The following is a 24208-nucleotide window of genomic DNA, read 5'->3' as shown; positions in this document are numbered from 1 at the left end:
CCTTCTCTCTCAGCAGGAAGCATCGGCTTCCCCGCTGATGATCGAGCGCGGCGGTGCACGCTCGCCCCTAGCTGCCCCCAGGCGACCAACGTACCGGTACGTGGTTTTGCCTGTAGGAGCCACTCTGCCGACGTACATATACAGTACGCAGTCGGCAAGTGGTTAAAAAGTATTCTGTTCTCTTTGCGTTGCTTCCTTTGTGTGAAACACCTTGCGATAAGTCCTCCTGCTTTCCTATTTCAAACTGACCATGCTAGACAAACTGACCTGCCCAATTTTCTTCATTGCATTCTAATTAGGAGCAGAGCTTGCCTGTAATCCATTGGTCAGACTTCTGTGGACACGCCCCCCTGCACCGCTTATCACTAGGAAGATGAGTGTAAAGCTGGTTCTCTGCCTCCTGCTGACACACTACCTTCAGTCTCCACCCCAGCTCTCTAAGCACATTATGCAGCTTAGGTCATGTCATCACTTATAAAAAGAAAGTCATTTATTTTTTACATATATGTGCAAATGTTTTGCCTTGCATTTCAATTTAAACTGAATGGGTTGTTATACAAGGTGAGGATTTATATATACACATTATGCCACTGGATCATCAGAACAGGAAACTATCATTTTGAGAAGTTGTCAGCGATAGCAGCCTCTATATTCTCTCAATACATATTTCCTTTAACAATAAATGAGTAATTGGGACAATGAACATTTGTGCTGAAGGGACAAAAATAACCAAAGTCTAGAAAACACCAGTCTGTACCAGACCATTCATACTAAAGTGTGTCTATCTCAGAGTGATAGGTAAACATCTTTCCAGCTCTTCCCTTAACTGCAGTTGCATTTTTAATGCCGAGTCATAACTTAGAGCTCGATCACAAGACTGATAGGTCATCCTGTAACACCGACTGGTTTTTCCCATTTTGGCATCCTCATACTGTTCCAGCAGCTCGATAGAGACAACGTTTCCCCAAGACACTCTCTGGGTTATGTTGTGAAACTCAATCTCATCAAACATAGTGTTATCTTCAACCCAGAAACTAATATCATGGGTATAACATGGAGGGTAGAAAGAAAATTGCCTAAATGGTTTTAACTTCCGTTGACTGAACTGTTGTATGAATCGCTCATCATCTGTCCAAAGCAGTCTCCAGTCTTCAATGCCCAGAAGACACATGGCCAATAAATCCAGATTAAGAGTTATTATAATAAAGCTATGATCATTTCTCAGTTCTTCAGAGGTAACTATCCTGATTGCTCCAATCATCTTATCAGAATCACCTGGAGACATGTTAATAAAATAATAAACACTAGTCTTTTGATGAAAATGTAAGCCTTTGACATTTAAAGGTTGTTTACTGAAATCCAGTTCATCATTCAATAAAACTGATTTTGCAATAGAGGCCACGCCATTCTCAATGGTTTCCATCGCCAATTGGAGCTGACTTGCCGTTGTGTCACGTGGAGAGCACAGAAATAGGATGAGTTCTTGGGAGACCGGCATCATCCATGGAGAGATCAAACATTTTCTAAAAACAGGTCCACTGAGCACATATAGAATACCTGGTATAAGGCTGGATCTCTGAGTTATGTCTTTAATCAAAACAGTCAAGGAAGGCCTTAAATAACTTAGACCACGGCTGATAGATGTGGAATTTTTAATTGAATCTTCAGCAACATTATGCTGAGAACTTTTTGCATGGCTCCCTTGTGTACCACCAACACTTCCACATCCAATGCTGTCTCGATCTGTCACATAGAAAACATTTTGCCATAACTCAGGACACCTAAAAACACCCAAGAAACTGGACACATCACAAATAAGAGGAAACTCATCATCGAAAGGGTTTAAAGTAAAGTTAGTTTGAAACAGTTCAATAAGTTCTTCATACAGCAGATTGACTGGATGGAATCTCTCTCTTTCAATTAACTTCCTAAAAGAATAGAAACAGAGAAAATATTACAATCTCTTCAACCCATTTCACGACTGGACCACATTTTTTTCACAAAACGCATTTAACCACTTAAGCCCCAGGCCTATTTCAGACACTTTTTGTTTACAAGTTAAAATCAGTATTTTTTCCTAGAAAACTACTTAGAACCCCCAAACATTATATATATTTTTTTAACAAAGACTCTGGAGAATAAAATGGCGGTCATTGCAATATTTTTTGTCACGCGGTATTTGCGCAGCGGTCTTTAAAATGCCATTTTTTTTTTTTTAAAAAATTACAAAAAATCACATTTCATTGCATTTAATAAAAAACTTAACAGTAAAATTAGCCCATTTTTTTTGTATATTGTGAAAGATGTCACACCGAGTAAATAGATACCCAACATGTTACAGTTTAAAATTGCGCACACCCGTGGGATGGCGACAAACTATGGTCAATAGAAATCTCAATAGGCGACGCTTTAAAATTTTTTAACGGTTTACCAGTTTAGAGTTAGAGTGTAGCTCTTTTTTTTAAATTATTGCTCACACTCTGGCGATCGCGGCGATACCTCACATGTGTGTTTTGAACAGCGATTTCAGTCGCGGCTCGACTTCCATATGGGTTTTCTTTCGTGCGCGAGCTAACGGCGACGGGGGTGGCTAAAATTTTTTTTTTTTTTCCTATTTATTTTATTTTTTATCTTTATCACAGTTTTTAAAAAAAAAAAATCTGATCACTTTTATTGCTGTCACAAGCAATGTAAACATCCCTTGTGATAGGTACTCTTTATGGTGGGATCGAAAGACCCTAGACCCCTCCACTACACTTCCATGTATTCAAAACGCCGCAAACTGCATTTTTTAATGCATTTATTTTTTAAATTTGCCGCCTTTAGCAGCAGAGTAACCCGGGCGTGACGTCATGGACGCCGCCTCCGGGTCACGTCATCGGAGACTCGATTGAAGCCGCTTTCGGCTTTGGTCGGGACTCCATCCAGCTGGAGGACGTGCCGGCTGGGTGCTCGAGTCTCCCGGTGGGACGGGAGACCCGGGCAAAACCGCGGGAGGGGGGGGGGGGAACGTCCCCTCCCGTTTGCCGGGGTAACGACCGAGCGGCTCCCAAGCCGCATCGGTCGTTACCGCCGGGAAGCCGACCGTCGGCTCTAAATCACGGTACCGGGGTGATGTCTCTAGCTATCACCCCGGTATAACACCGCAAAGTTTGCCTATGTAGCCCTACGTCACTTTGCGGTAAGTGGTTAAACTCACATTTTTGGCTTGAAGAATATATTATTTTCAGATCGCAAATGATCTGTAGCACAAAAAAGATCTTTTGTGCTCTGTAGGTGTAGCTTTACAGGAGAGTTACACTTCAAAACAAGCTCATGAATTTCTTTGAACACTTTAACGGGCAAGTCCTTGTCCTAAAGCGCCAGGCAATCAAAGAATTAAATCCAAAGTAAAGGCAGAACTTTTTGGAACTTTTCCCAGGCTAAAGTGGGGTACACACTATAAGAAAGTCGGAACCGAGGAAGAAAATAATGTACGAAAATTCTCGTACAACAAAGGCTCTTTTTTTGTTGTTTATTATTTTTGATCATTCACAGACTTTCGTTTCTGATTTTTCTCATTAGAAAATTGTCCGAAAAAGGTACACAATAAAACGAAAATCTTTCATTCTGTTCCCATATGAGAAAGATTTTAGAGCTTGCCCTTTTGGACATTTTTGTTTGGAATGTTGAATCAGCTGTCGAAAGAAAACCGTACATAAAGTTCCTCAGGTGAAAATGTTCATCCAATTTTCTTATAGTGTGCCCGAGTGTGCTGCTTCACTTGAAACATATTCTTCCTTACATCTTACTGGTGACCAGGACAGGATCTGAGGAATATTTCTCCACCATGGTCAGAGACATCAACAAATGCTATTTTGATTTTAGGAGAATGGAGAAAGGCAAAAGTTATTTTATTTATTTATTTTTTATTGCAGATATCATTCCTTTTTTCAAGACTCTTCTAATCTTCATACATGGTCATGACAGGATGTGAGGAACACTCCCCACACAGCAAGCAAAAAAAGCTTCTAGCCTTCTTCAATGTATACAATTTTTTGGGCAAAAGTTCCTCTTTAAAGTAGAACTATAGGCACATTTCTCATTTTGGATAGAACAAGGGAGGGTTATAACCCCTGTAAGATATGTTTTTGCAATTTATGTCCCATAGCAGAGATTTCCCTTCACTTCCTGTCCCATACCCAAACAGGAAATGAGAGAGAATTCCTGCAAATTAAGAGAATTCCTTGGGGACCCCCAGGTCACCAGAACTTGTTTTCCCATTGGAAGATTTCTCCTCTATTACCTTTCTAGGGACAACCCACGATTTGACATTTTCTTTTACTTTCAATGGTAATTGTAAACAGGACAAATAGAGAGGGTGAATCTTCTTAACAGAGGCACAGACGACAATAAAAACTTACAAGCCTTCTAATCCCTCTCCACTCTGTCCAAAACTAAAAAAAAAAAAAAAAAATGGGATTTTTGACTTACCGTAAAATCCATTTCTCTGATGTTCATCGACAGACACAGCTTCTGGTATTCTTAACCATTGGGTTATACTGCCCCCTATAGGAGTAGGACACTAGGCAGAAATAAATTCTGGCTACACCCATGGGCAGTCCCAGGGGGTATACTCCCGGTCTCTGCTATAGCCACTCAGTTTTGTTACAAGCAGTGTCAGGAGAATTATAACTCCACAGAGGGGTGGGTACTGTGTCCGTCAATGAACATCAGAGAAATGGATTTTACAGGTGGTCAAAAATCCCATTTTCTCTTTCGTTCTTTGACGAACACAGCTTCTGGTATTCCTAACCATTGGGATGTCCCAAAGCAGTGTTAAACATGAGGGGTGGGAAACAGCAAAAAATTCCCAAGGTTAAACATTAGCCAATCAGGCAACAGGGGCTCAACCAAACAACTGGAGCACACCTGAAAAAAAAAGATGACTGTAAAAGCAGGCTGGAAGACTGAACCTTGGGACAGCAGATCCTCTCTGAGGGGGAAGCCTCCAAGGAAATGTCGGCAACCAGCCGCACCAGGTCGGCGTACCAGCCCCGGCTAGGCCAGTCCGGGCCACTAAAATGACCAGAATCCCTTCTGCCTCAATCCTGTAGAAGGCTTGGCAGAAGCTTGAGAGAAGGGAATGTGTAAATCAGACAATACTGACCCCACAGGGCCACAAGCGCATCTGTGGGGTCAGCCGAAGGATCCCGTGACTAAGCCACGAACCTATGTACCTTTCTGTTGACCTGAGATGCCAACAGATCCACCTCAGGGGTGCCCCACCGGAGACACAACTGATGAAACCCTTCCGGATGAAGAGATCATTCCCCCTGGTCTAACACCTGCCGACTGAGGTAATCCACCTGCCCATGTTCCAGTCCGGTAAAGTGAACGGCGGAGAGGGCTGGAATGCTACCTCCAGAGCGCCAGGACACTTCTTGTGTCCCCTTGGGGATTGACATAAGCCACGGCCGTGGCATTGTCAGATTGAATGCGCGCTGGACAGCCTTGTAGACGATCCATCCAATGTTCCAGGCACAGCCTGATCGCTCGTAACTCAGGACATTGATCGGTGGTCTGGATTCTTCCAGGGTCCAGACCCCATGAGTAGAACTTCTGCAGAGGATGCCTCCCCACCCAGACAGGCTGGAATCCGTAGTGACCACTGTCCAATACAAGGGTAGGAAGGATTTTGCCCTGCCGGAGCACCAGTGAGCGAAGCCACCAAATCAGGAACTTGCTCGTACCCCGGCTCAGTTGGATTTGGCTGTCCAGAGACTGCAGATTCTTGTCCCATGTGATGAGAATCTCCGTTGCAGGGACCTCGTATGCGTAATTGCGCAAACTGGACCACCTCAAAAGGTTGACACCATCAGGCGCAGCACCAGCATACAAGTCCAGAAGGACGACCATCTGCTGGTCAGCAGGAGATGGACTGCAGGTTCATAGAAGTGACCAAGGCTGACTTCTGAAGATTCAGAATCAAGCCAAACTCCTTCAGAGTTCGTATGGTGATCTCCAGGTTTTTTCCGCCAGCACAGCAGAAGACTCTGCGCGCAGAGGAGATTGTATAAATAGCCCAGGACCGCGATCCTCTCCTGGCGTAACAATGCCAGTAACTTTAGTGAAGACCCGGGGAACAGAGGCGAGACCAAATGGTAATGCCCCAAACTGATGATGTTCCTCTCCAACTGCAAAGCGGGGGAAGAGTTGGCGACCGACACATATTGGAATGTGAAGGTAGGCATCTTTGATGTCTATGGAGGCAAGAAAATCCCCCTGATACAGGGAAGCCCCCACTGTGCTTATGGACTCCATCCTGAACTTCTGCACCCGCACAAAGCAGTTCAGCGCCTTGAGGTCCAGGATTGGACGCGCCTTGCCCTCCTTCCTCGGGACTGTAAACAGGTTAAGTGAAACCCCTGAAAAAATTCTGCCATCGGAAACCGGGACAATCACCCCTTAAAGCAAGAGATCTTGCATTGCCCCAAAGAGGGTCTGTAAGCCGCATTGGGACAGTCGCACGTTGGAAGGAAAGAACCTTTCCGGAGGGCGAGCACGAAACTCGATCTTGTACCTGGATCGTATGACTTTGTGGACCCACTTGTCTTGTACAAGGGAAGTCCACGGGTCCAGGAACCAGCAAAGACGTCCCCCTAACCCAAATATGGGTGAGGGCGCACCTTTATGCTGAAGGAGCCTTGTCTGCGGGTCTGGAGAAGCCCGCCCTCGACTTGCCTGACCAAGTACGCTTGGATCTTCCAGAGGAGGTCCCGAAAGGCTTTGATTCCTTGTCAGTCAATCCTGAGGGACGAAAAAACTGCTTATGAGCCGAAATGGAGGGCCCACATCTGGAACGAGGGTCCTAGCCCTAAGTAGCCTGTGGAAGAAAGGTACTCTTCCCCCCTGTGTGACCCTTAATGATGTAATCCAGGGTAGCTCCAAACAGGGGATCTTCCTGAAAAGAAAGAACAGCCAGGGCTTTTTTTTTTAGAAGTCTGGTCCGCAGACCAGCGTTTTAGCCAAAGGACACGCTGAAGGATCACTGCCGAAACAGAGAGCTGAGCCACATCCAAAGATGCAGCACAGATAAACCGCAGCCCCTGGACCAGCTGGTCTGCCAGCTCAGCAAAGGCAGGTGGGAGCTGTTCTCCCTTCAGGTCACAACGTAAGAGCTTAGCCCACTCAGTCAGAGTTTGCAACACCAGGGAAATAGTGAACACCGGCCTCAATGTCGAGCCAGCCAGGGTGAACTTATTGTGGGCCACAGCCTTCGCCTTTGTTGTTAGCCGGGTCCTTGAAGGCCAGAGACTCTTCAACTGGAATCATGGTTGCTTTGTTTAATCCTGGAAACTGGAGGGTTCAACACCGGTGGAACAGACCACTTTTTGAAAAGGCACTCTTCATAGGGGTATTGCCTAGCAAACCGCTTAGGGACCCCAAGGAGACGCTTCGGTCTTCCTCACACTTTCGCGACCATTCTGTCAAATTAGGCAGAGAAAGGGCAGACCCACAGTGACCACCAAAATTTTGTGGGTCTGGGGGGAAACCCGGGGGTCCCACCATCCCAGGGAGGGGCCCCATTCACCCGGAAACCCTCCAGGGGATAAGGGGGGACAGCTACTTACCATAAACATAGAAACAGGGTGGGCACTGCTCCAGACAGACCACGTCTCTATTGGAATGGGGGGGCCTGTCGGCCAGAATGGGGGGGGACTGCGACTAAGGCCGAGGCCAGGTCGTGTGCGCCCTCGCAAGACATTTAACTCGCAGGCCAGCCCCTGTCCAGTGGGGCTACGTCGCGGCTGACCTTGCGCGGAGCTGAGGCCTGCGTAAGCTCGCTGGCCAGACTGGGGGGGACCCTCTGCTATTGTAAATAAATATCCAGTCCTTCGCCCAGTCCGGCAGTTGATTGCAGATTCTCACAAGAGCAAAATAACAAAGATAAGAAAAAATTCCATTTAAAAAGGAAAAAATTGCCAAGACCAAAAATCCCAGCAGGGAAATAGGTCCTTACTCATGACTAGGCAGAAATAACTGAGTGGCTATAGCAGAAAGAGATAGTATACCCGCTGGGACTGCCCATGGGTGTAGCCAGAATTTTTTTTGCCTACTGTCCTACTCCTGTAGGGGCAGCATAACCCAATGGTTAAGAATACCAGAAGCTGTGTCCGTTAATGAACGAAAGAGAAAAAGGTTTTGCCTTTAGATATACTTTAAAGCAGAGCTGTCTGTTTCAAAAAGCTGCCAATAACATGTTAAAAATCAAACATTAAGCACTTCCCTGAGATGGTAAAAGTTGGCTTTCCCCTTCCTACTAGCCAAAAAAGGTTGCCATTCACAAAGGATGGGACAGTAGAGAGGGCAGAGGAGGCAGCAAGGAGCAGGTCAGCTCTTACCATTGCTAGATAGTTGTTGAATAACCTTTTTGTTTGCATGCCCTATGTTTCAAGGTTCCTGGAAATTTTGTAGGTGTAGGTTCACACCATGAATTGCACAGGAATGTTTAAGAGGGGGCACAACCTTTTGGGCCCACCTTCATGGGGCTGCGCCCGCCCCCCCCCCCCCCGCCCTTGCTTGCCAAGCTGTTGTTTTGTTACCTTACACTGTTATTAAGGCTATTCGGGCACACTGCCCCGTTTCCTAAGTCTTTTCCCAGGTGATTTGTCCAGCCATTGGGAACACCTAGAACTTTTTGGAAAGAGGCTGAAAAAGGAGGCTCGGTCCGGAAATTATCTTCTTTGGACCATCTAGCAACAAGCTCTCTCCCTTCTACCCGTTGCGGTATTTTTGTGTTGTTTTCTGCCACCCTGGTTCCAGCTATATCTCAGGAATAGGTTTGAGTTCTTATAACTGATCTAAATGGTGGTAAATTTGGTTATACTCCCCGTTTTTTTTAATTAAGTTTTCTTGTCATTTATCATTATTGGTATGTTTTTTGGTAAACCAATAAAGTGCTGCGGCCATTTCATGCCATTGGGTTGTGTTTTTGTGTCTTTAATGTTTTATGGACTTAAGCTTGGTTAGGGTTGCGGCCTGCAGTCCCCATGTGCTGTGCGTTCTTATGCGATTGGGGTGCAGTGCAATTTCATAGCATTTGAGGACCACATCAAAAGTAGTGCATGCAGTACTTTTTAAAACACACAGGAACTGGATCACATAGTACTACTGTGTTTCTGACCTGCGTTTGGTGTGTTTACACTGAAAAGTTAACAGTAAAACCAGCTGCAGATAGCAACTGCAGTGTGATTTAAAAGCAGTGGGAGAAACACTCACTAAATGTGAGTTTCCCGCACCATGTTCTGGTGTGAACTGGCGCTTAATCACCTGATCATAATTAGTAGAGATCATCAATTTACTTTTCGTTCCATCTACACGTCATTTTCTACAATGTTGCAGTTGAAAGCTAAACCTGAATGGTTACCATTAGTAGCACATACACTGTAATCAATTTTGTTTCTGATACTGTGGACCTCATGACCCAAAGTGTGTTCCATCATAAGCTTCCTGGTGCAAACATCTCTCCCTTTCTCTAGAAGGAGAGATGTTAGTCTGTCTGTTGGCCTTTTATACTGTATATTTAATCAATATGGTTTGAACATGATTTTACTTGACAGGAGATTTTCACAACATATACATCCCATTACAATATTCACCTGAATCCTTGGTTGTCACAGTATTCTTGCTCCAGGACAGAAGCCGATGAGTCTGTAAGTTTATCTATCAGACATAATGCTTTTAAATTATCCAGTGGAAAACTTTGGGTGAAAATGTGATTCAATGAGCCAGCCACATGGAATGACTTCTCTTGACTTCTGTGGACAAATCACCATTACCACATTAGATAAGTGACGGGAAAGGAAAGAAATAAAACAGGCAGAAAAAAGAACACCAAAAGTGAAAAAGCATATAGGAGGCCTATCTGATATCCTAGATATAGAAAATAAGTTAAACAGAGTAAAAGTAAAGGTTTTAAAAAATAAGTGTTTCAGAAACGGAAATGTAATTAGGTTATAAGAGAACTAGCATTTCACAGGATACGACATTACTGAAAAAGCTTGAAGCTTGTTCCAAGCACAAAAGATACGGCCATCTTGAGGGTTCCAGTAACGCAGACTAATGTCTTTAGATATGAAAATGGCAGGTTCAGGTAGACTGAATGGCAAACCAGCTTTCTAATATCTGACAGCAGGATCTCGGCACAGAGTTTCCAGCTCTGCAGCCATTACATCCGGCTTTTGCTACTATCAGTAGAGCAGACAATTTTATGGTGTAAGGTTACCAATGGAGTCTCGAAGCAGGTGGGTGATTCAGCCCAACAGTATTTATCAGTGATGGACAAATCGCTTTTAGGGGGACCGTTTAAAGTACAGAATAGGAGGCAGTCTTCCAAAGCCACCTAAACTTGAGATTGCCAAGCTAGCAAACAATTATGGTCTTCTTCTAAATTTGAATTTCTGCAGGAAAAGAATAATGGCAGATTCAGCAGCAGTCGTTATTACCTGTAAAGGTCCTCAATTAACTGCCTATTGGTAATAAAATAAAAACTTGCAGATGATAAGCCTTGTTTCCTCGAATAAAAAAATAAAATAAATAACAACATGGAAAACTTTGGCAACTTTAGAAGCCAGGTAAGGCCCTTCAGATATATACCACCGTTCACCCTTTTTTATGACAATCAAAAAACATACACTGAGAAGTTAATTCAGGCTGACATTATAGTTTACCTGTATCCGGTGCTCTGGTAACCACAGTACTGGTTGTAATTAAAGGGAGTCACAGCACTTAGGATGAATCCTGCCTTTGCTGCCATAGCCACTATTTGCCAGCTATTATGCCACTCCCTCCTAGGCTCATCAGCAGGAGTGCCACCTTGTCCTTGGCACAAAGCCACATGAATGTCTCCTTTATGAGCAAGGACTTTCACACAGCTATACAAAAAATAACAACAATGTGTAGTTAGTGCATTTTTTATATACTTAAATAAAATATCACTATAGTTCAGCCTTTCTCAACCTTTTTACCCCAAAGGAACTCTTGCAATAATTTTCAGGCCTCAGGGAACCCCTTCTAAGAGTAGTCCATTGGTGGTCATTGGGAAAATATCCCTTCCATTGGCGGTGGTCAATGAGAAGAATGTTTCTTACATTAGTGGTCATATTGCCACCCTTATAGTCACAGCTCTGGCACTGCCAGGTGGTGTTGGACCTAGAACTATGGCACCATCCCATGGGAGGTTACTAAGCCACTCTGAAGGAACCCTGGGTGAGAATTACTGCTTTAGTTATTCAGAAAATAAACCCAAATGTGTCCCATATGAGCATTTTGTAGCTTTGCACAATGTCTTGAGAGCCCCTGACCATATGCTCCTAATTTAAAAAAATCTGTTATTTTCTGTTTGTAAAAGTTGGTGCACCGGCATGCCTTTCTTCAATTCAAATCTCTGTTGGTTAGAGAAGCTCAGAGGTTGGCATTGAGGGAAATGCGAAGTGCTTCAGCTTCAAAGCTAAAGGAATCCTTTGCACTAGGAGAACCCTATGTTCAGGGATTTCCAGGGTGCTCTTATAAATGGGAACTTTCAAGCATCTTTTTTCAGCATTTGTAAAAATGTATGTTTTTTCTGTAATGATGGGTTTATTTTAAATAGTTCTTAACATTGCAATAGCTATCTAGAATCTTACAATTATGTTTGACATAAAAAAACATGTTCAAGAAATAATCTGTACTGTGCAGTTAAAACTTCTAAACAACAATGTGATGGCAGAAGCTGAATCATTTTACTGTGAACTTGTAAAATCACCAAGATGGATCTCAGTAACTATAAGCTATTGGAAATATGGAAAATTGCCACGCTAAATGTGATGATAAAAAAAAATAAAGGTGAATCATATAATGTGAAACATAACATAAAAATGCACATTGCCTTGAAGGCTTAATTTGAATTTTTTTATGCTTTTTTACACACGTGTATTTTATATGTCATATTTTATGTCATTTGATTCATATTTATTTATCATCACATCTAGCGCGGCAATTTACATATTACCATTATTACATAGCTTGTCTGACTACTTTTTGCCAGCAGCTTTTTTTCTTGTTTGCACCTACCAGTGCATTTTCTACCATTGTTTTGAACTATAACCTATTGTCATAATAATGCTGCATACAATCTAGGCAATGTATACTGAAATGAATGGAGCAAAACACTGTGATAAAGTAGAGGCACAAGTTTAATTCCAAGTAATGACTTCTATGAATTCACAACACAACTGCCCGAAAGCATTTTAATGGTCAGTTATACTGGAAGCCTTTAATTTTGGGTAGACAATGGTGTACTCAATTTTCCAGAACCATATGTCTATTAGGGTCTCAACTACCTCCAACTAACACCAATGATTTGTCAAAAAATCGGGTGCTAAATTGGCATGTTCCACCCTCTAGGTCTGGCCAACATTATAATAAATGTTTTGGGTGCAGTTGGAGTTGAAAAACAAAAAATTGCATTTTTTGTTTGACAAAAACTTTTATACTTTTCAATATAGGGAGGGATAGCATAGCTGACATGTTAGTAAGGACAAATGAGAAGAGGGCGTATAATAGAACACACAATACCTAAGAAACTGGAAGTGCACAGAGGAGACATGGGCTTCCTTCAGGTATTCTCATTTCCCAAAAAATTATTGGCAGGTTTATTAACTTCTCTTCAAATTCGAACTAGTGTATATAGAAGTGAAAAGAGATCTCGCCTTGACAAAATGTCACATGATTGGGAGGAGGGGCCAAAACCTTCTCGCAGAGAGAGAATCTCCGGCGACAAAGGAGCAGGTATTAGGGTATTGGGCATATACTTACGGCAAAGTGAGATGATTTAGCTGTATACAATAATGCAGTGTAACACCTTACAAAGTATATCTTAGCTTTTCATCCTAATAACATTTTAAAAATCACATCACACTATTTTTACCCTATTTGTCACAGTTTCTTTCAGTATAGGACAATGATCATCAAGTGATAGAACTTGGAAAGCAGAATGCATTTTACGTCAGTGATGCAGACATTTCACAGCATGCAGGTCACAAATTTGTACCAGCAAATGATTTCTGTCTACACAGGGAGTGGGATTGCACATTGATTTCAGTGAATTGCACCACTTTATGAAGGTTTTTATATTTCAAATATGACACATTTAGATTATTGATTACATACTTTTGGATTGTTTTATTTAAGACACTTTATTTCTGCTTTGTTGTGCTGTTCTTTTTTAGTTTGTTACACAGGGACATTGGTGCACATAACACTAGTATGGGTATCACTGATTTAGGTGCATTTGATAGAAAGATATGTAGGAAATCAGAGACTTTCCGTGATTGAGTAAATGGTGTCATTGTGTGGGGGCTCCTGATGCGCCATCATATACATCATCTGCAACTTTCATGATTGTGTAAACATCCGCCTTCTCTGTAAAGCCATCTTATCCTCATCTGCGGGATTTTGTTAAGCACATTATATCTGCTCCAGCCAATTATGCATATTTTCCAGAAGCCATCTGCCATTATGCAGACATACTACAGGAGAATTTCTCACATGCAAGAAGAACATCAGTGCTATATTAATAGCAGAAAAAATAATTCTTGCATGCAGCCCCCACACTATACTAACAATGCCTAATGCAACACCATTAAGTGCTATTGAAAAGGGTTTGTGTGCTAGGTCTTCATATGCTTTCGGTGTAGCTTGGCTGCGTGCTTTAGGTGAGCTTTCTTGCAATGTCCTCTGCCTGTGTTTGTGAAGGCATGAGCAGCAATGAAGGGGAAAAAAAACATTCTAAGGAAGAATATAACATTGCAATGGAGAGTGCAGGGGGATGTAGGAGAGGACCTCTAAAGGAGAGACAAGGGCAAAAAGCAGCATGCCAAATTTAAATATACTGCTGATAGGACACAGGGAGTCCTTTTCATTCATTATATCTTACAAGATAAGATTTTAAAAGTATGAAAAATATGTCTACTTCATTAAAAGGATACTTACTGACCTAAGAAAGAACTTCCATAGCAAATCCCTGTTCTTCTTCACTCCAGCCTTCCTTCCACAATGTGGGAAATTAAAGATAATGCGGTCATAAAGATGGTTCGTTAGAAAAACATAATCTTTTAGCTTTGTAGCATCCACTTCAAAGTATACCAGAGCTCCTGTTGTAGTACAAAGAAAGAAAATGCCATATGATTTAAAATAGAGGGGAGTAGAGATGTAATACATAAATAACAATTTTCACAGTGGGGGAGATTCAATAAAACTATTGCACACAGAATCAGGTGCAGCTGTGCATATTAACCAATCAGCTTCCAGGTTTTAGGCTCGGTTCACACTGCTGGGACTTGAGATCTGACTTGTGAGACCCCAAGTCGCATGACATGTGAAATCCAAAGTTAGTCAATGGGAGCTGTCTTAATTAGCGCTACTGAAGTCGCTCTGACTTTAGAAAAGGTTCCTATACTACTTCAAGGCAACATCTATCCAACTTGTGGCAATAGTAGTGCTATTATTAGTAGTAATGGTAGTCACCTCAAAGTTAGATCCTCATCTATATTAATGTGATTTAATTCCGACATTACAGGAAGATTAACCACCCAGGCATTGCCCAAATTTGCGTCACATCAAGTTGCTTTAAAGTAATACTCAAGTGGCCAGCAAGTCACCTGGCAAACTCGCACCGTAAGTCGTGCGACTTTCAGGTCTCAGTAGTGTGAAGCCTTATTGTCAAAGCATAATTTAACAAACTGAAGTTAGAAGCTGATTGGTTACCATGCACAGCTGCACCAGATTCTGTGTGCTACAGTTTTAGTAAATCTCCCCCAGTGTAACTAACCATGCAGACACTGTGCTTTAGTGAAACTTCTGCCTAAGTCAACCTCTCTTTCAATGTATCCATTAATTTCGCATTTCATTTATTTTCTAATGGCGTAACTTTCCTGACTTTGGAACAATGAGGTGCACGGAGGTCAACCCCCTTCTAATGAACTGTAACTAGAATGAGAGGGGCACAAAGATGAGTTTTTTTCCAGGCTAACAAAAGTCATATCAGGCATCTTGCATTAACTGCACTCAGGCAGAAAGCACAGTGGCTGCCTGAGTTAGCACCTTTGCTTTGCAACACTGGGATCAGGAGATAAATATGCACATGGGATTTGTGTACTAACTGAACAATCTCTCAGAAAAGCTTGATGGTAACTTAAATATTCCAAACCCTCATTTTTTAAGCACTTTCAGCAACTGATTTATTCACTTACTAGGTGTGCAGCTTCTTTATCTTTTAGTCCTTGCCTATGAATTCTCTTTGAGCTGATGTCATGGCCACTGACCCAGGTTTCCCGTTTCGGGGTGGCTCTTTGAAGCATCCTATGAAGGCACCTTTGCATGCAGAGACTAGAGTTATGTCTCCCTACACTGTGTACATCAACCTAAACCTAGCATGGCAGGCCACTACCCTATTCCTACCTCCTCTAAGCCACAGGTGTCAAACACAAGGCCCGCGGGCCGAACGCAGCCCCTCAGGCTGATTCATGTGGCCCTCGCACCTCTCCTGCAGAACCCCCCTTGTCTCTGCCCCCAACTTGTCTCTGTAGTCGGCAGCAGAGAGGACAGAACTCCTTTGCCAGATCCAGCACTCCTCTGTGCAGCTGCAGAATGGCTTGTCTTTGCCCACCTTCCCCATTCTCAGCAGTCCGCAGCAGCGAGGATGGCAGAACTCCTCCTACAGATCCTGCACCTCTCTGTGCAGCCACAAAACCACCTTGCCTCTGCCTCCCCTGATCTCAGCATTCAGCAGACTCTGAAAGCTGACTCCAGCTCTCCTCTGGTTCTCCTCCAGTCCCTGAACTTCTTCCCAGATTTACCTGCATCTTCTTCCTGGCAGCAGTATAAGGTAAGGGTGTGCATTGTAATGTAAGGAAGGATGGATGACTCTTGACTTCTGATGGTGGGAGGGCTCTTGACATCTCATGTAAGGATGTAAGGGGGCGTGGGGTGCTCTGGCCATCTATATAACCAGCCCTTTGAGGGCAACCATAATGCTGATGCGGGGCGCGATGAAATTGAGTTTGACACCCCTGCTCTAAGCTACCTGCCTCACTCCAGACTACACTGTCTACTGTTAACTCTTTCCGGTGAAGACTGGAAGTTCAGGGAAGAACGCGGAGAGATCAGGAGCACACAGCTTCGAAAGTTGTAAACTACAAGTGCTTAGATAAGAATTTTAACAAACAGTTTACTTAGGAATGTTTATTTTATTGAGCTCAATGTGTTAAGCCTAGTACACACGATGAGATTATCGGACAAATGATCGTCTGGTTTCTTTTTTTGCATGCTAGTCTCCATATGGAAAATTAATAGGTTACTATAGTATGAAAATTCTCGTACAGCAGAATAAAAATTTGGAAGCGATATAATGTATTTGTATTGTATTTTCGGACAAAAATTGTACTGATTAAACGAAAATCCTACAATCTGGTATCGTACGAGAAAAAGTTTTGTGTGTTAGTCCCTTCGGAAAATTTCAGACGACAGCTGTGTGCTAATTATCAGATTATCATACAAACGTTACAAAAGCGGTATTTTTTGTACGATGTTCTGATCGTGTATACAGGGCTCCAATTTAAACTAAAAAATGCTGATGGGTTAGATACTACTGTATGGATGGATTATGGATGAACATTTTAGTGAGTGAGATGCTCGGGTGAATTCACTGGGTACAAGGTCGCTTGATGTGACTTGTTTAAGGGGGACAAAAAGGGAGTAAGAGATCATTTGAAGTTCATCTGTCATTTTAAATATGTTTTAGTCAAGCTGCCATTAGGGAGGTCTAGAAGGCAGGAGAGGTAGGCAGACCCTCATAAATAACTATTACAATGTATTCAAAAGTGTTTGTGACACTAATATTAGTGTACCAACCAATAATCAATTCCACAGTAGTGCAAACACTAATACTATGTAGTGGACAATCATATATCTGCAAGTGATATAATCAAACGTGAAAATACTACAAAATATTCAAAAATTTCAAAATCATACAAAAGTCCATACAACTGTCAAAATAACGGTGTATAAATCAAAAATAAATCGTCAAAGTGATTCAATTCAGGAAAGTTTGTTATTAACAGTCAACTCTCTATGAGTAGAGCCAGGAATAATACACCTAGTGTCTCCCCTATGGAAATGCACTCACCAGATTAAATAACCTTTCACTCCCATGAAAAGGCAAATAAGCTTTTAGGTCAATATCCACCTGGTAGTATCACTCCACAATCAGCAGGTCAAAAAGCCTCCAATAGTGCATTAATCCTATAAAACATTTATTAAAATCCAAGTAAACCACTCACATTTAAAATCATCTTGTACACTGCATGTAATTGGTTAGGTATCAGATAGACAACTCATCCCAATCTCACCACCTCCACACTGGTTTGCGTTATGTCACGTCTCAAAGCTTTTCGTCATTTCCGAATTCATCAATGGTTCCCTATTTTGACAATTGTATGGACTTATTTGTATGATTTCTAAATTTTTTAATATTTTGTATTGTTTTCACGTTTGATTATATCACTTGCAGATATATGATTGTCCACTGCATAGTAGCAATGGTTGCGCTACTGTGGAATTGATCATTGGTTGGTACACTCATTTTAATGTCATAACATTTTGTGGATTTATTATTTAGGTAGTAGCACTGAAATATAGAACACTATAGGTGACTTTTGAAATTCTAAGTGCACTGAAACACACAAAATGATCAGAATGTAATGCAGTTTGCAGCTCTCCAGGTTGTCAGGATGGCATGGCATTCCCACAGACTTCTGAAGGTACATACAGGCACCCCAAGGTAAACCTGCGTGTGCTCCAAAGAGGGCTGAACAGTATTAGATCAGATCACGTAATCTTACAACCTAGAAGTAAATAACAGAAGGCTTCCAGTCTGCAGACTGTACAGTTTCCTCTGCAGCCAAGGTTGGTAAATACAAAATAATCATATCCAATATTTCATATTTATTCAACTAAAAATAAAAACAGCTAAGTACACTGCCTGGCCAAAAAAAAAAAAAAAAGTTGCCACCTGGAATTAACTAAGCAACTAACTAAACTAAGCATGCAGTAACTATCCTATTGGATAGTTACTGCATGTGCCCAAAGAATGAGGTCAGCTGACTACCTGAATATACTGAATGACCAGGTTATTCCATCAATGGATTTTTTATTCCCTGATGGCACGGGCATATTCCAAGATGACAATGGCAGGATTTACCGGCTCTAATTGTGAAAGAGTGGTTCAGGGAGCATGAGACATCATTTTCAGTCCAGAACTTAACCCCATTGGGAATCTTTGGGATGTGCTGGAGAAAGCTTTGCGCAGTGGTCCGACTCTCCCATCATCAACACAAGATCTTGGTGAAAAATGAATGCAAACTGGATGGAAATAAATCTTGTGACATTGCATAAGCCAATTGAAACAATGCCAGTGAATGCATGCCGTAATCAAAGCCAACGAAAAATTAGAGCAGGGGTCCTCAAACTTTTTAAACAGGGGGCCAGTTCACGGTCCCTCAGACACTGTTGGGGGCCGGACTATAGTTTGGAAAAAAATATGAACGAATTCCAATGCGCATATTTTTTATTGTTTTATTTATATAGTGGTGGCTGGTGCTCAAAATTTTTTTTTGGGGGGGAGGGGGTCGCAATCAGAAAAGAGTAATAGGCATTGCTTTGCGGAAAAAAACGCTGTAAAAAATTGCGTGACTTTGAGGTCACAAAAGTGTGAAAGGGGACTTTAGTAATCAAGGTATAGTGTGCCCCCATCAATGCAGAGTGACCAGCGTGCCCCCTTTTCAATGCAGAGTGACCAGTGTGCCCCCTTTCAATGCAGAGAGACCACAGCGTGCCCCCTTTCAATTCAGAGACACCAGCGTGCCTCCTTTCAATGCAGAGAGATCAGCGTGCCGTGCCCCCGTTCAATGCAGAGACACCAGCGTGCCCCCTTTGAATGCAAAGACCAGCGTGCCCCTTTCAATGCAGAGACCAGCGTGCCCCCTTTCAATGCAGAGACCAGCGTGCCCCCTTCAATGCAGAGACCATCGTGCTGTGCCCCCTTCAATGCAGAGAGACCAAGCAGTGCACTTACCTGCAGCTGCGGCTTCTCCTTAGTTCCCCGCGTCTCCTCGAGTCCTCCCGCCTCCTCCTCGGCCAATGGCATGAGCTCGCCTTTTGGCCAATCAGGAAGTGGGTCTCGGACCCGCTTCCTGATTGGCCAGGAGGAGGATCCGTGTTACAATAACGAATTTTCATTCGCTATTGTCACACAAATGAGAGGGCTAGGGCGCAGTGCCCTGCGCCCCAGGTCCACCCTTTTCTGAAGCCTATTAGAGCCTCTGGCTCTAATTGGGTGATTCATGGAAAAAAAAAAAAACATGAATGATACATCCCGGCCGGCGGGCTGGGTTCAGGACCCTGGCGGGCCGCATGCGGCCCACGAGCCGTAGTTTGAGGACCCCTGTATTAGAGTGTGCAACCTTTTTTTTTTTTTGGTGGCAACTTATTTTTTTTGGCCAGGCAGTGTATTTTGTTCAGAAAATAATGACCTAATAAAGAAAAGTTTGACAATATACATTACCTTGCAGTTTTGGGGGAGAAACAAATGTTAATTTTAGGAATTAGAATCAAGTAGGAGTAAAATTTGAAATGTAGACATTTCTAAACATAATTGTAAAGCTTTCTTTTTTTTTTTTTAAATATCAAACATGTTATACTTACCTGCTTTGTGCAATGGTTCTGCACAGAGCAGCCCTGATCCTCCTCTTGTGGGGTCCCCCGCCGTCGCTCCTGGCTCCTCCCCCTTACCGAGTGCCCACCACAGCAAGCTGCTTCAGCTATGCCTGTGAGGGTGGGGAGAGGGGAGGAGAGCTGCTGCAGATGTGCCTAGCACTGGGCCAAGATCAGGGTATTTAGTGGGATAAACTTTTTACTAATGTTCTGTCTGACTGCTGAGGGCTAATAGAAGCTCTGTTCTTAGGGAGGAATTCAGGAAAATATACCCTGGAACTACAAGTGGTTTCAAACACAATGCCTTGGCATTCACTTGTAATAATAATATTTTACAACATGACGGGTCATAAGAAATATAAACAGTTTTACTGGGACTTTAGCAATCATTTTAAGACTAGAGACAGTTTAGAGGTCAGGGAGTTGCTTGTGTGACAAACCAAAGCAAGTGCTAAACAGCTACCATTGCTGGACTTTCAGCAATAACAAAATTGACTGGGTTTTTTATTAAAAAAGGTAAAGTAGTTGTAAAGGCACAAGGTAAAAAAAACCTCCTCTATGCAGCAGCCCCCCCCAAATACTTACCAAAGCCCCCTCTCAATCCAGAGCCTTCCACGAGAGCCTAGCCTCTCCGAAGACTCGCACTCCTGATTGGCTATCAGCACCAGCGGGATAAAATTGGCTCCCGCTGCTGTCAATCACAGCCAGTGAACCAATAAGGAGATGGAGGGGGGGTGAGGCTGAACCATGTCTCCGTTTGTGAATGGACACACAGAGCAGCGGCTCGGTTCAGGGGCCCCCATAGCAAGCTGCTTGCTGTGGGGGCATCCGACAGAAGGGAGAAGCTAGGAGCACCAGCGTGGGACCCGAGAAGAGGAGAATCCAGGCCACATTGTGCAAATCCACTGCACAGAGGAGGTATAATATGTTTATTATTTTAATGAAATAAAAAATAATCTTTACAATCACTTTAAGCATGTATTTCTTTACCATTTTTTCTGAGTTGATCCACATTGGCAGATGCGAGAGGCTGTTTGGAAATTGCATCTTCTGTCTCATAACAGGTAGCAACAATGAGATCCTTCCCTTGGCTGAAGTCACAGAGGGATGCAGAATAAGAAAAGTTCCCTTCGCCCACTAACAAGATACATGGCATGTTTCTGCTTGAATTCTGTTTTAAGGGAAATGGAAAGTATTATAGGTAATTTAAGAACAAGGTTAGGCAGGCACTTGATTAGGACTCCTAAATTGTAATGCAATGGTTTCTGGATTTATTCAGACTGTCAAGAACATTATATCAGCCATCAAGAAGATTGTGCTAGCCATAAAGCTCATGCACATGTGTACAGGTGTGTGGGCATAGAAGCCTTACTAAACATTGTGCACACATACAGTACTGTATGCCCACCATAGATGTTGGCACCTAGTGGGCTTTTGAGTTCTACATATGATCATTGCTGAATGATCTTTTAGTCCGTGCCCCTTCAATTCCTGATCCTGAACTTTATGCCTTACCTAGATTTCGTCTGACTTCATTCCACTTCTGGATTATCCTCCTTTGCTACTCCTCTTTGTTATCGACCTCAGCCAGGATTCTGACCAAGCTTTTGGCTATAAACTCTACCCTGCTGCCAGTGCGTTGCCAACTAGGCCTTAAAATGAGCCTCTTCTGGAGTTCATATGTGATCTGTTCTACCTCATATGGACCTAGAAAACCAAAACAAATGAGATTTTAGGCCAGTTAATGCCAAAAAGTGTTTCTTTCACAGAAAAAATAAAAAGTGAAGTACAACCCCAAATCTAAAATAAGTTGTGACGCTGTGGAACATCTACATAAAAACCGAATGCATTAATATGCAAATCTCATAAACCTTTAACTTATTCAAGTCCAAAACCCCTCCTGAGATATGTGCAAGCCTGGTGGCCAACTACAAGAAACCTGTTACCTCTGCGCTTGCCAACAAGGGTTTCTAAGTACTAAGTCATGTTTTCCTTTGGGATCAAATACTTTTTTTACTCACTGAACTGCAACTTAAAGTGGAGTTCTGCGCCCCCCCCCCCCCCCTCATGAAAAAAATGTAAAGTCAGCAGCTACAAATACTGTAGCTGCTGACTTTTAAATATCAGAAATTACCTGTCCAGGGTTCCACGATGTCGGCACCTGAAGCCGATTTTCGTACCGGCTCTCGGGTGCTGCCGCCGCCATTCACGGTAAGGGAACCCGGCAGTGAAGCCTTTTGGCTTCACAGCTGGTTCCCTACTGCGCATGTGCGAAGTGTGCTGCGCTGTATAATTGGCCTGGCGGCAGAGGAAAAAGGAGGAGGCCGAACTTCTGAGAGACAGCGCCGTGGCACTGTCTCCCTGAAGTGGGGAAAAGTACCTGTCAAAAACAGGTACCCGCTCCCCCCTCCCCTCTGAAAGGTGCCAAATGTGGCACCGGGGGGGGGGGGGGGGGGGAGCATATAAGCAGAAGTTCCATTTTTGGGAGGAACTCGGCTTTCATTTATAACATTTGTATTGTGTTTTTTTTCTGGATTTTTGGTTGATATTCTGTCTCTACCATTTTAAAAACAAAAAAGAATAAGTATTCCCTAAGGGGTTGGGATTTTTCAATTTTTTGCTAATAAAGCTATAACCATTTTATATTATTTTTGTCGTGAGTGCCTGAAAAATCCCAACCCCTTAGGGGATACTTATCCTTTTTTGTATTTGAACCCAGGGATGTGGCACCCATTTATAGGGGGTATTGTTGAGGACTAACCCTTTCTCCATCATTTAAAATACACCTATGATAAAAATTATAGACCCTTCATTTCTTTGTAAGTGGCCAAACTTACAAAATCTGCAGGGGATCAAATAATAACATTGAGGAACATTATTCTGAAATAATTCTGTTTGACAATATTCAGACACATCTTAATATACAAAAATATAAAAAAAATATAAAGCTCCCCATTATTGGTGTCAGTGGGAGGATTAGCTCCCCATTATTGGTGTCAGTGGGAGGATTAGCTCCCCATTATTGGTGTCGGTGGGAGGATTAGCTCCCCATTATTGGTGTCGGTGGGAGGATTAGCTCCCCATTATTGGTGTCGGTGGGAGGATTAGCTCCCCATTATTGGTGTCGGTGGGAGGATTAGCGCCCCATTATTGGTGTCGGTGGGAGGATTAGCGCCCCATTATTGGTGTCAGTGGGAGGATTAGCTCCCCATTATTGGTGTCGGTGGGAGGATTTGCATCCAATTATTGGTGTCGGTGGGAGGATTAGCTCCCCATTATTGGTGTCGGTGGGAGGATTAGCTCCCCATTATTGGTGTCGGTGGGAGGATTAGCTCCCCATTATTGGTGTCGGTGGGAGGATTAGCTCCCCATTATTGGTGTCGGTGGGAGGATTAGCGCCCCATTATTGGTGTCGGTGGGAGGATTAGCGCCCCATTATTGGTGTCAGTGGGAGGATTAGCTCCCCATTATTGGTGTCGGTGGGAGGATTAGCTCCCCATTATTGGTGTCGGTGGGAGGATTAGATCCCCATTATTGGTGTCAGTGGGAGGATTAGCTCCCCATTATTGGTGTCGGTGGGAGGATTAGCTCCCCATTATTGGTGTCGGTGGGAGGATTAGCTCCCCATTATTGGTGTCGGTGGGAGGATTAGCTCCCCATTATTGGTGTCGGTGGGAGGATTAGCTCCCCATTATTGGTGTCGGTGGGAGGATTAGATCCCCATTATTGGTGTCGGTGGGAGGATTTGCATCCAATTATTGGTGTCAGTGGGAGGATTAGCTCCCCATTATTGGTATTGGTGGGAAGATTAGCTCCCCATTATTGGTATCGGTGGGAGGATTAGCTCCCCATTATTGGTGTCGGTGGGAGGATTAGCTCCCCATTATTGGTGTCGGTGGGAGGATTAGCTCCCCATAATTGGTGTCAGTGGGAGGATTAGCGCCCCATTATTGGTGTCAGTGGGAGGATTAGCTCCCCATTATTGGTGTCGGTGGGAGGATTAGCTCCCCATTATTGGTGTCGGTGGGAGGATTAGCTCCCCATAATTGGTGTCAGTGGGAGGATTAGCGCCCCATTATTGGTGTCAGTGGGAGGATTAGCTCCCCATTATTGGTGTCGGTGGGAGGATTAGCTCCCCATTATTGGTGTCAGTGGGAGGATTAGATCCCCATTATTGGTGTCAGTGGGAGGATTAGATCCCCATTATTGGTGTCAGTGGGAGGATTAGCTCCCCATTATTGGTGTCGGTGGGAGGATTAGCTCCCCATTATTGGTGTCGGTGGGAGGATTAGCTCCCCATTATTGGTGTCGGTGGGAGGATTAGCTCCCCATTATTGGTGTCGGTGGGAGGATTAGCTCCCCATTATTGGTGTCGGTGGGAGGATTAGCTCCCCATTATTGGTGTCGGTGGGAGGAT

At 43.2% G+C, this 24208-nt stretch overlaps 1 protein-coding gene across 2 annotated transcripts; it reads right to left on the bottom strand.

Annotated features, from left to right (window-relative positions):
- Positions 1 to 483: 483 nt before the first annotated feature.
- On the bottom strand, positions 484 to 21375 carry FDXACB1 (ferredoxin-fold anticodon binding domain containing 1). Of its 2 annotated transcripts, none has more exons than XM_082274122.1 (6): positions 21295 to 21375; positions 20782 to 20962; positions 14018 to 14174; positions 10713 to 10916; positions 9642 to 9800; positions 484 to 1928 (listed from the first exon to the last, which is right to left on the bottom strand). In XM_082274122.1, the coding sequence occupies exons 2-6, from the start codon at positions 20945 to 20947 to the stop codon at positions 782 to 784; spliced, it is 1833 nt and encodes a 610-aa protein (XP_082130248.1). In that variant the 5' UTR covers positions 20948 to 20962; positions 21295 to 21375; the 3' UTR covers positions 484 to 781. The 2 variants fall into 2 exon arrangements, with proteins under 2 accessions (XP_082130248.1, XP_082130249.1); XM_082274123.1 differs by having other exon boundaries at positions 9642 to 9797.
- Positions 21376 to 24208: the final 2833 nt, after the last annotated feature.

This window comes from Pelophylax lessonae (assembly GCF_965119305.1).
Source record: "Pelophylax lessonae genome assembly, chromosome: 12".
NCBI lineage: Eukaryota > Metazoa > Chordata > Amphibia > Anura > Ranidae > Pelophylax > Pelophylax lessonae.
This window is presented reverse-complemented; position numbering and strand designations above follow the sequence as displayed.

Bases quoted from the DNA above. Each gene is read 5' to 3' on its own strand.
- FDXACB1 (XM_082274122.1), bottom strand. From the start codon at position 20,947: ATGCCATGTATCTTGTTAGTGGGCGAAGGGAACTTTTCTTATTCTGCA. The intron at 14,175-20,781 runs GTAAAGAAATAC...GTACTACAACAG, and splicing joins GGATCAACTCAGAAAAAATG to GAGCTCTGGTATACTTTGAA. The intron at 10,917-14,017 runs GTCAGTAAGTAT...TTTTTTGTATAG, and splicing joins CTATGGAAGTTCTTTCTTAG to CTGTGTGAAAGTCCTTGCTC.